The sequence below is a fragment of the Pempheris klunzingeri genome, chromosome 21, assembly GCF_042242105.1.
Source record: "Pempheris klunzingeri isolate RE-2024b chromosome 21, fPemKlu1.hap1, whole genome shotgun sequence".
Classification (NCBI taxonomy): domain Eukaryota; kingdom Metazoa; phylum Chordata; class Actinopteri; order Acropomatiformes; family Pempheridae; genus Pempheris; species Pempheris klunzingeri.
The window spans coordinates 15079531-15091590 of NC_092032.1; the positions used below are offsets into that span (position 1 = coordinate 15079531).

At 43.5% G+C, this 12060-nt stretch overlaps 1 protein-coding gene across 1 annotated transcript in view; it reads left to right on the forward strand.

The window, feature by feature from the left end:
- pou6f2 (POU class 6 homeobox 2) overlaps positions 1–12060 on the forward strand; it is a 67728-nt gene that overhangs the window by 39904 nt on the left and 15764 nt on the right. The window contains exon 5 of the mRNA XM_070853391.1: positions 10962–11099. Within this exon, the coding sequence (XP_070709492.1) occupies positions 10962–11099 (138 nt within the window). The remainder of the gene's footprint in view (positions 1–10961; positions 11100–12060) is intronic.

The following is a 12060-nucleotide window of genomic DNA, read 5'->3' on the forward strand; positions in this document are numbered from 1 at the left end:
TCAGGGATTTGGCGGGGTAAAGGCGCTCGCCAAGTCTGTTACACCGGAATTGATCTTAATTAGATCTGAAAGACCTGCCACAGCAGAATGGTCGCGGCGATTAAAATGAAAAACAGGAGAAATTACTGATCAAATTAATCATAATGTCGGGCTACAGCTGTAGGTCTGGTGTAATTTGCCACTCCAGTGAGTTACATCAGCCCAGGCAGGGAGAGGAGAGGCAGTACATACTGATCCGTGGCAGCAGGAAGCTTAGGCCAGCCTATCAACTCTCTTATTCCAGTTCACATGCCCCTCCTGACCCAGCTGCGCCATCCTGTGGAGCCCCAATATCTCTCGTTCTCTCTAGCTCTGATCTAATTACTAGCTTCTTAGCTAAATCCCTCCACATTATGTCTTTCTCCATCCGAGAGATGCATCTTCAGCAGCGCTGTGCTGTCTCTCTGCTGTTCTTGTCATGGCTGTCTTGTCACCAGCATGTTGTGTGTAAGCTAATAGCCTCTGACCTTGGTCCACTGTCTGGCTGGCTGGTTTTCGGGGGGCCAGGCAGAGATGGAGGCGTCCTGTCTTCCTCCTCCGCCAGACTCCTGCCGTCTGTCTGTGTGTCTGTCTCTACTCCCCTTCAGAGTCGTCTCCTTGATCGCTGTCAGAGCCCCACACTGGGCCTGTCCACTCTCCATCCGCACACTCATAGGGGTAATTACAGCCTAGGGGCCTGCCTCCTATCCCTGTGCTCCACAATTTACCACCAAAGCGTCCACAGACATCTCTCTTCTTCCCCACTGCACCCCGACATCACAGGACCGCAGGGCCTCAGACCCACAAGTGCTGCAATTACCTGAGCCTCTCCTGTATCCTTTTCTCTCTCTCTCTCTCTCTCTCCCTTCTCTCCGCACACTCTCTCGCTCTCTCTCTTCCCCCCGCTCCCCTCTCTACCCCTTGGCTCCCTCACTATTCCCTGGCAATCAGCCTTCATTAGAAGCCTCTGGTGAAAACCCATCGTCACCAAGGTCAGCCGCTGCCAACCACAACGGCCTTTCAGAGGCCTGGCTGTCTGCACTCTCCATCTCTCCTCACCTCCTTGCCATTCACCCCTCCTGCCCCTCCCTTTCGCTCCACCATCCTCGTCAAGTCTCGGGCCCATCTCTGCTGCTTTTGTCTCCAGCTGAGGCCCCTTCAGACACTCATGTCACTGTTTTCCGCTGCAGTGCACTTTTACTTATGTCAACCGCTGTTAAAATCACCACTGTCCAATTTGCTCAAAATGTCTCTCTTTTTATGGACGGTGGGCGTTTCTCCCATTATATTAACATGTGTATTAAATGAGCCTTGCACATCGATTAATTGATTTTCCAGATCAGCCCCACGTCTATTCAATTTAGCGAAACGGGCCACCATCACTCCACGGGGTATTAAATCAAAATTAAAATGACATGCTCAAATGTAGACCCAATGGCTCATACTGTGGCTTGTCGATGAAACTGGCAACGCTTAAGTTGAGGAAAGAGTCATTATCTGTCCTATGTCTTATCACTCAACTGTGATTTGGAAAAAGATCACAAGAGTTTAGTAATAGAAATACCATTTTAAAGATGTTTTTCAACTGATTTCTTGCAGTAAACTACCACATGCATATATTTTTTTTCTATTTGTGACATTTGTAAATGAATAGTACAATTTTCTTCAGCTTCAGAAAACATTTTGAGCGCTGAAAGTACACAAAATCATTTTAGTCCGAATTTTATTATTTTCAATGTCACAAAATTATGTTATTTCTGTCATTTCAAAAGAGTAAAGCCCTTGGCCTTAACTAATAATTAGGGTACTGAGGTCATATTCTGATGTTTATTCCTCAGACATTTTATCTTTAACTTTGAGTGTTTGGGGGCAAAACTGCACTTAAAAAAGCCTTTAAAAAGCATTCAGACCATCATCTTGGGCGATTCGTTGTCAGAAAACATAATTAATCAGGTAAATAAAGGAGAATGAATAAATTTGGAAAATGTCTTAGGGGGTGGGGCTGTGCTGGGGTATTGTAAGTAAAGTCGCGTTACTGCATTTAACTCCTATCTTCGGGTGAAGCTGCAAAAAATCTGAATAGACTTAAACTGTGAGCATTCTTTCATCTGAGCATTATCCATGATAACACCTGTTTTAAAATCACAATTTTCTAATACAACTTTTAAATGTGTTTAAATGGCATGTGGTGCCAGGCTGTGTGTTTAATGGCTGTGCTGCCAGTTTTGGCTGTGTGGTTTAGAGCATGAACAGGCCCTCAGCTCTCCAGCAGCTCAGCCTAGCCTCTTATTAATGCACAGGAGATCCGACTCTTAAGAAGGCAGAAAATTGCCTTACATAACAAGCGCTCCACAATTTAGAAATACAAATGTGCACTGTTGACTGAAGCAGAAAATAAGACTGTTGCCCATCAACAGAACCACATTTCATATGAATAATTATAAAGCATGGGAGCTAGATGAGGAAAACAACCTGACCATGACAGCTCTACTACTTTTATTTACTTCAAATGAGGGATTAGGCAGGAAGAAAATCTACAGACTTAAGGCCCACGATGAGCCCTGAATTTATAAATAAGGAGAAACTTAAATTTATCATATTTCAGGAGGATCATTTGGAAGACTGTGAAGGCAGCTTCACTTTTAAAATTACACCTACAGCCTACCTTGCATTCCGTTTTGGCTTTTCTGGTTTTGTTGAGTTGTCAGACCTCACCAAGTTGATATTTTCTTCGCTTTTTTAGGTCTGCAATTCTTCTAAACCTGGCCCCGTTACTCTCCTGGTGGGCAGAGGGCTTCCAGCTCAGACACCCAGCAGAAAGGCACAGTTCCCTGATCAGCCCACATGCACATTGGGGGCAACACGCATTAGACGCCCACAGGGGAGCCCTCAGATGGAGCACCAAGCTAGGGCTCACCTAACAGTGGATAAGGAATAGGGTTTCTTTAATTATGAGGCAGGGCTATGACATTGAGTTCCCCCCTTCCTCCTCCAGCAGGCTCCCAGACACTGTCTAAGTGCTCCGCTCCGCTGAGGAGGCCAGTCCCCCCGCGGGGCGCGATTCCACTGCCTGTAATTTCTGATGCCCATTAGTGACCGCAAACAGAGCACCGGGTTCACACACAAGGAATACAGCCGCGCAGTGCTGCCACGCTGTAAAAAGACCCTTCTAATGCAATGTTATTGCATTATGCCCTCCTCATAGACCAAGTCAAAAGTCCCATTTGTGGTCCCTGCAGAATATTATCAGAAATTTTTCTCCACAATGTTTTGGGTCGTGGTTAGCAGAGACTTGGTATATTTGGTATATTTTTGCAATGTATAGAGGGCAGCATGAACTGAATTTCCTCCAAACTGTACTCTGCTGTCCTGAGGAGCATTTTGCATTTTTTTTTTTTTTTTCCTGGTGGGTGATTTTATGCCCTTTTTCATTAAGAACTGGAATGGGCAGTTGATGGTTTTCTAAATAGACTCAACTAGAAGAAGAACAGTACATTTTCCCAATTCAACTCTTCAAATAGGGGTGCCTCAGATGTCAAAACCTGAGTAATCAATACAAATTCGGCCATAAATGTCATCAATTCATCTCTCCACTTATGCTGATTTAGCTTGTGCCAACGATTGTGTATATTTTGGAGAAAAAGAGAGAGACAGTGAAGCAGAGAGACATGGAGGGAGGGGAAAGGAGGGAGGGGGGCGGATTTATCGATCAAGGGTGACCACATCTTAGCCACAGAGCCCCTCTCTCGTGATTAATCTTAGGGCTTAGAGTTGGCCAATGACACATGACAGGCCTCCCCCTCAAACTCCTCCATTTCTCTTCATTACTGGCCGTATTTTTGGACACCACAGTGGAGAGTAATCATTTACCTTTATTGTGTTTATAAAGCTGCGGCATGGATGACCCTTCCTATATTGAATTGAGGACATCAAAAGATCACCGGACATTGATTAGGAGGATATTAAAGTCATTCAAATGCTATATTTATATGTCAAACAACAGCAGAGTGAAAAGAGACGCCATTTCCCCCTAAACGAAAATGAATGGGATGTAGTTATTTCAATGGAAACAGAACTCCTAAAATCAAGAAATATGCTTTATAAAGTATTGAATAATTGAGGTAATTGTCACCCAAAGGCTGGGGAGAGTCCTCAATAATACAGCAAAATGATAGTGATCTTAATTTCTTTATAGTCTGATCTCCTGACTCCAGTGATTTTATTTTTCGTTTTCTCACAGCAACCAAAAACGCAGCCAGGTATCCAGTTTAAAGTCATAGTCTGAGCAGCAGTAGATTTACTGCAACACAGGTTTAACGCTGCTATGATTTCCAACCCAACACTACTATGGTACAGAAATAACTGCACCAAATATGTCACATCATGAGCTGAAATGGTCAGCACTTTCCTGTAGATACTTAATCACCAAGTAGTTTCAAATTTAATACATCTGGAAACAGCTAAATATTATAGATCATTCCTCAGGAAGAGAAATAGTGTAAGAGGAATGTAGTATAACTTATATTTTTACTCGCAGAATGTCCCCTAACCAGAGGAAATGTACTGCTGCTGTGATTGATGACAAAGAACCCACTCTGAACCTCTGCGCCTCACAATTATCAACAAATGGGCTGGAGCAGATTTTATGTAATGATTAAAGCTGCTGTTAATTTCACATGAAGGTAATGAGTGAGGAGATTGACGGCCACTGTCCGACACTCCATCATCCCTTTATAGTTAGTTTAAACGTTTTCACGACTTTCTTCCTCCTTCATTTGCATTTTGCCTCATTAGATATGGCCATTTCTGAAGCTGCCCGCGATATCCATTTCCTGGAGTTAATGCATTTTATTTGATCAGCCAAACCTCCTCAGTTAACTAGCTGTCATTCTGGTGTTTCATATGACATCACTCCATTAGCACCCACCATGCCACCTCCACATCCACACTTGCTGCCACCACCATCCCTCCACTGCCTTAAGCAATTTCAATGTCCGACCGTCACAGGATGCAGCGTTATTGTGTTTTGCTGGGTGTTATCTGCCCCAGTTGTTCTATCCGTCTTTCACTTCCCAATATTTTTCCTCAGGAATGGCTCTTTTTGGGGTTTATTTTTCACAACAGCTGGAGCAGAGGCCCAGTGGTGAGCAATAGTCGGCGCTCAGAGGGCTCAGAGTGCACGACCACAGGGCGAGGCCCCGCTTACCAAGGGACCAGAGGTGTTTTGGAGGGCCTAATGGCATTTTGATGTTCATAAGCACAGCGGATGTGAGGGAGGCGAGACAGGGTGGTGGGGGAGAGGCCGTTTTGGGGGAGGAGGAGAGTCAGCAGAGGACTGTCAGCGGAAGACTAGCAGAGTCCTGACAGACAGAGAACGTGTTTTCTCATGTCACAGCTGATTACATTCACTCTGGAGTGGGAAAAGAGCAGGAGGAGACAGAGATGCGGGGTCGGGATGAACGAGGGAAACTTCCATGTTGTTCCAATGATAAAAGACATTCCTCTCAGAAACAATCCTGCTATTGACTGTTAATTAACACCGTCTGGCTCACTTTGACGCACTTTTTACTGAATGGCACCAAGTAAAGCATGAAGACTTACTTCCACCCGCAATCAATTTAGAGGCTCTTTAAAAGGGAAATGACAAAAGTTTACATATAGCTGCTGTCACTGCCAATTAAAAACATTACTGAGCACTAATATGCTAAATCTTTCTCTATGGTCTTTTGTTATCTATCAGTTTTTACATAAGATAAATGTTTAATTATATAAGATAAATGTTGAATCATAGATGAGCAGAAAATAAGTTTACCACACCACTGAAGCCTTAGTGTAGACAGATCTGCACGTCTGCTGTTGTCTGCACCACTTTGTCCATTTATCTTTGCTCTTTTTTGTCCTGTGCCGGGCCAGGAGGAAAAAAAAGCAATTAAGTTTAAAACGGCCACATGAAAAGAGCAAAACCAAGAATAAACTCCAGTTAGTTTGTGTCAGACAATTTTGGTTTCCAGGGGTCTCTCCACGGTTTGCGGGGACGCTATTTTTCCCTCTATTCCTGAGATTACACGGGTTGCTGCACCAGGTGACCCTCATGGTCAAACAGGCGACGGAGAGCCTGGCAGAGTTTAGATTCCCTCCCCTTCATACCGTACAGAGAAAAGATGCATTTTTAACAATTTGCAGGCTTTTTTGCCTCTCAGAGACATTTATTTTCTGTTTGTTGATCCCTGTCTAGCCCTGTATATTTGGCTATAATCAACTGGGATAGTGTGGAGAGTGATAGCAGCTGTGGTGGCTTAAAGGTGACAAGATGATGTCACATGATATAATGGAGGCTTTAGCAGCACCAAGGTTTGCTGCTGCACAACGTTAAGAATGTGTCAACAGTGTGACAGACAGACATTTCTTTAACATATACACTCACTTATCCCAATGCTTTCACGGCGGAGCAGCATGGTCTGGGCGACTGAAAAACCCTCTCGACGCCCTTTTCTCTGAGAATGAAAAGACTGAAACACAATGGTTAACATGCAGGCTCTGCAAACAGGAAGATCACTGTTTATCTCCTCCAACACATGCAATCAGTACAAATGCTAGGCCAGGTCTGTCATTTTGTGCCTCCCGCCGAGGTGTTGAGAGGAGTCACCGTGGCGGAAAATCACCTGTTTAGGTGTTGAACACAGCCTCGCCTCTCCTTATTCCTGGCTCTCTTTTCAACTGCTATCCATATTACCCAGTGCCAGGACATGCAGCAATAAAGCCTGCTCTCTTTTCACCTACATTTACCAGAATGACATAGCATCTCAAAGGGCTATCATCGAATGAAACACAATGATAATATTTCAAATACATCTGAAAGCTTCTCCAACAACCAATCACTCACACAATGACACCAAGCACAGCAGATTTTCAGGGAGACTCTGGGTGTGCTCGCCTGAGCAGATCACATTATCTGTGTGTTGATCTGTAGCCTCTGTTTAACTGTGTTTAACTGGCCACTTTGGCTTTACTCCATGTCCACATTCACTATCACAACACCCATAATTCTGTGTTTTCACCAACATGGCTTAAAGACTTAAGATGGTATTTTATATTCACAAAACAGAAACTACCACAGCAGCTGGTCCAGTTTTTATGTCTTCTTCTCCACAACGACTACTTCTCCAGTCAGAAGAGATGGGGAAATGATCTGCTCAGTACTGACATCAACATCCAGCACTCTCGAGAAAACTCCTCCTCTGTCTGTCACCCCAAACTGATCGTGTCTTATTTTAGGATTCTGAAGATGGTGGTGGTAATGCAGGTTGTAATATTGGACAGGAAAAAATTACCAGTTCAGCGAACTTTTTGCTCTGACATCTTGATATTTGATTCTCTATTTAAATGACACACACTGTGGGGCAAAAAAGTATTTAGTCAGCCACCAATTGTGCAAGTTCTCCCACTTAAAAAGATGAGAGAGGCCTGTAATTTTCATCATAGGTACACTTCAACTATGAGAGACAGAATGGGGGGAAAGAATCCAGGAAATCACATTGTTGGATTTTTAATGAATTAATTGGTAAATTCCTCGGTAAAATAAGTATTTGGTCACCTACAAACAAGCAAGATTTCTGGCTCTCACAGACCTGTAACTTCTTCTTTAAGAGGCTCCTCTGTCCTCCACTCGTTACCTGTATTAATGGCACCTGTTTGAACTCGTTATCAGTATAAAAGACACCTGTCCACAACCTCAAACAGTCACACTCCAAACTCCACTATGGCCAAGACCAAAGAGCTGTCAAAGGACACCAGAAACAAAATTGTAGACCTGCACCAGGCTGGGAAGACTGAATCTGCAATAGGTAAGCAGCTTGGTGTGAAGAAATCAACTGTGGGAGCAATTATTAGAAAATGGAAGACATACAAGACCACTGATAATCTCCCTCGATCTGGGGCTCCACGCAAGGTCTCACCCCGTGGGGTCAAAATGATCACAAGAACGGTGAGCAAAAGTCCCAGAACCACATGGGGGGACCTAGTGAATGACCTGCAGAGAGCTGGGACCAAAGTAACAAAGGCTACCATCAGTAACACACTACGCCGCCAGGGACTCAAATCCTGCAGTGCCAGACGTGTCCCCCTGCTTAAGCCAGTACATGTCCAGGCCCGTCTGAAGTTTGCTAGAGAGCATTTGGATGATCCAGAAGAGGATTGGGAGAATGTCATATGGTCAGATGAAACCAAAATAGAACTTTTTGGTAAAAACTCAACTTGTCGTGTTTGGATGTATGTTTCGTGAGATTTTGAGTGAAAACCTCCTTCCATCAGCAAGGGCATTGAAGATGAAACGTGGCTGGGTCTTTCAGCATGACAATGATCCCAAACACACCGCCCGGGCAACGAAGGAGTGGCTTCGTAAGAAGCATTTCAAGGTCCTGGAGTGGCCTAGCCAGTCTCCAGATCTCAACCCCATAGAAAATCTTTGGAGGGAGTTGAAAGTCCGTGTTGCCCAGCGACAGCCCCAAAACATCACTGCTCTAGAGGAGATCTGCATGGAGGAATGGGCCAAAATACCAGCAACAGTGTGTGAAAACCTTGTGAAGACTTACAGAAAACGTTTGACCTCTGTCATTGCCAACAAAGGGCATATAACAAAGTATTGAGATGAACTTTTGTTATTGACCAAATACTTATTTTCCACCATAATTTGCAAATAAATTCTTTAAAAATTTTCTGGATTTTTTTTTTTTTCTCATTCTGTCTCTCATAGTTGAGGTATACCTATGATGAAAATTACAGGCCTCTCTCATCTTTTTAAGTGGGGGAACTTGCACAATTGGTGGCTGACTAAATACTTTTTTGCCCCACTGTAACTCTTTCTATATAAAACATATTTTAACAACTAAGAGAATTCCATTGTGCACTTTGTGGTGGTAGAGATGCTTCTGCTTTGTTGTGTTGCTGCTCTTTTAGACGATTTTCAACTGATTCTGAAAGTGAATTAGTTGATATATATCACTGCATGGCAAATGTTTGCAAAATCACACAAATAATACTGAAAATATAAAATGTGTTATGTATGTACATGAAACCAAACTCTTCCAGCTTGCTTGGAATCAGTAATTTGGACAAAAGGATAGAAAAGGATAACATGGTAAGATCGCTTCACCATGTTTTGATTCTACTAAAAGTTGGTTGCTTTCATCACACTTGCATTGTGTATTGTAGCAAAATGAGTCAGACCTCTACATGTATAGGATTTCATTATTTAGCATATTGGGTGAAGGACAGTTTAGTAAAGTAGATGTATCTTTGGGAGAAGACTAGACTTTTACGAGATGTAGTAGTAAATGTCTTAGTTAACACCAACCACAGTGTGACACAAAACAAAGACCGTTTTTTGGAAGAAAATATTACTAGAAATGGCATGTTTTGGGATCAATGCATGTATCCTCCACTAGTGCGTTCCATGAGCATAAACAGTAATGTTCCTTAACCTATATATTATACCTCGAAAAATACAGAAGCAGGAACTCAGTGCCCAATGTTGCAGGTTAATTCCAGCTTGACTGACGTTCTGTTACGTTTTGCATGTAAAGTCAGAATCAGGCTTTTCTAACATTTCATAAGTCAGATTTCCGAAGGACAACTGCTGGACACGTAAAAGACAATCTTGCGATTATCGAGGAAAAACGGGATGACTTTCAGACGAGGGGAGGCAATATCAATCACGGCCAATTTGAGGCCACCAACATGAAATATGATTTCATAAGACAAATGCAGTGTCATTCTTAATGTGCTTAACCTTTACTGTCAATGAAAAAGTATTGATCGCTCTGTGGCATTTTTTCATCATTTGATTTTAGAAAGTGTAATAATATATGGTGGCGGGGTACGATAAAAGATGAATGGCAACCGAATGATCTCAGATGAACAAAGCTGAATTCCCTGCAGAGTACAGAGAGTGTGGAAACATTGACACTTTCTGCAAAAGAATTTCTTCTACAGCACATTGTAATTTACATAAACTCAATAGTATATAACACACATGCAATACCTTGTATCATTTTAAACCTTTTATTTAAACTCTACTTTTAATTTCAGCAGTTTTGTTTAAATGTATGGCCAACCAATATCAGCAGCAGGGAGCAGCCAGGCGGCCTTCTTCTGAGCAGTGTTTCTATTATTTCTCTATTCTGTTGAGTAATTGGGAGGTCTCCTATCTCTTCTTGGTCTTTGATCTACTTACTCAACCTAATAAGACTTTGCTCTGCTGCACTACAACCAAATCAGCAGTGCATTTTCAGCCCCCTAATAAGTGGTTAGCTTGATTTATATGGGTAATCTCGTCGATGTGGCGGGGCTCTACAACCTCTCCCTGAAGCAAGGAGCCTCTTTTCACAACCACAGGCCAGACCAGATGAGTCCATTACAGCGGGGGTAAAGATGGTCATTTTAACCCTCCTCTCCTTCAAAAGTAACAGTGTGCTAGTGCATTATGACGCAGGAGGAATTCACAGTCGAAGCGTATTGAAGGGGTCGACAATACAGTGATGCATGGCCATTCTGCCCGGCTCTATTGTGAGAGCGGGATGCTGTTGGGCCACTGCTGCGGGTGGAGAGACTTGGCCCGGCCCGTGGGGAGCCCCGGGGGCCAGAGGAAGCACTTAGAGTGGTAAAATGGCCATTTATTCACAGCCACCCTCCCATTCTCACTGCTCCTCCCTACCCTTGAGCCTCCCACTGGGTTCAGGAGCACAGACCTCTGGGAGCTGTGTGATGGACTATACAGACCTCACTGCAGTTAGCCTACTCTGGCCTCAGTAACAATGAATGAAGCCCCCACACAGAGCCTTCCTGAACCTGCTTCTTTTTTTTTTTAGGAATTTACATTATCCTACAGCTGCACAAGTGACATAAATGGATGTAGTTTTGACAAATGATTTCTCTCCCCTCTCTAGCTGAATCCACTGGCCAGCCAGGCAGCGGTAGCAGCGGCAGCAGCCATGGGATCCATCACTGGTTCTCAGGTGTTTGGCAACACCCTGTCGAACCTGCAAGGAGCAACCGGACAGCTGGTCACCAACGCACAAGGACAAGTGAGTGCTGTACACTGAGGAAAACAGTCTAAATGATCAGGTGTATATACAGCTAGCTAAATACTACAGAGAGACAACAGTTGCCTTGGTTACAGATCTGTAAGAGATGTTGCTGGCCCATCTATCTTGTATGAATGCGCAGCACCAAACATAATGTTTGTATGGTATTTCTGAGCATTCCTCATAGATTTCTAGTGGTGGGTCTGTGTTGTCTTGAAGCTGTTACACTCTAGTAGCCACCCCACCATATATTAAGCTTTTTGGGAATAAACAAAGCTCTTCTTTCTCTTATCCGCATGCGCCTGTCGCAGCAAAATGCTGACCTTGTCATATTTACAGGGTGGCTGCAGAATTGTTCCATCAGTAGCCAGAGGCTTGAACGATGATGCTTGTCATTGCAAGACCCTATCTAATGAATCATCTTATCGCAGGTGCACACAGCACATATTAAAGGAAAATTGTATGGACAATGTGCCCTTTCATGCCACTCTGTGTTATTTACCTTAACCCCAGTTACATCTCTGAACAGTTGCGCTGTCCTTACTGGAAACTTAACACAAATATGGTGAAAGCAACGCTGTAAGTGGCATTTCTTTGCACTAGAAAACATTTTTTTTAAAATAAATTTTGCATGCTAAACTAGACATGTATCCAACTGGATTAAAAGTTCAGTACCACCAGCGTGACCATGCCTCATTGTTTATAGTAAAGTATTATCCGTGTGTGAGCGCTTGATGCTAAACGTCGCTAATGAGACAGTATGGACTTCCCTGGCTCACAAGGTGCCTGGAGCACTGGGGACAGATCACTGTGGATATGGACTTGATGGGATGCTCTGTGCTTTTGTAGTGTCTTGGCGGCTGACAGCCCCTGACATAATCAGGTCACAGAGACGGTCAAAGCCCTGGGCTACAGCCTTTGCTCCCCACCTCATTATTCCACAACATTATTCAGACGGAGG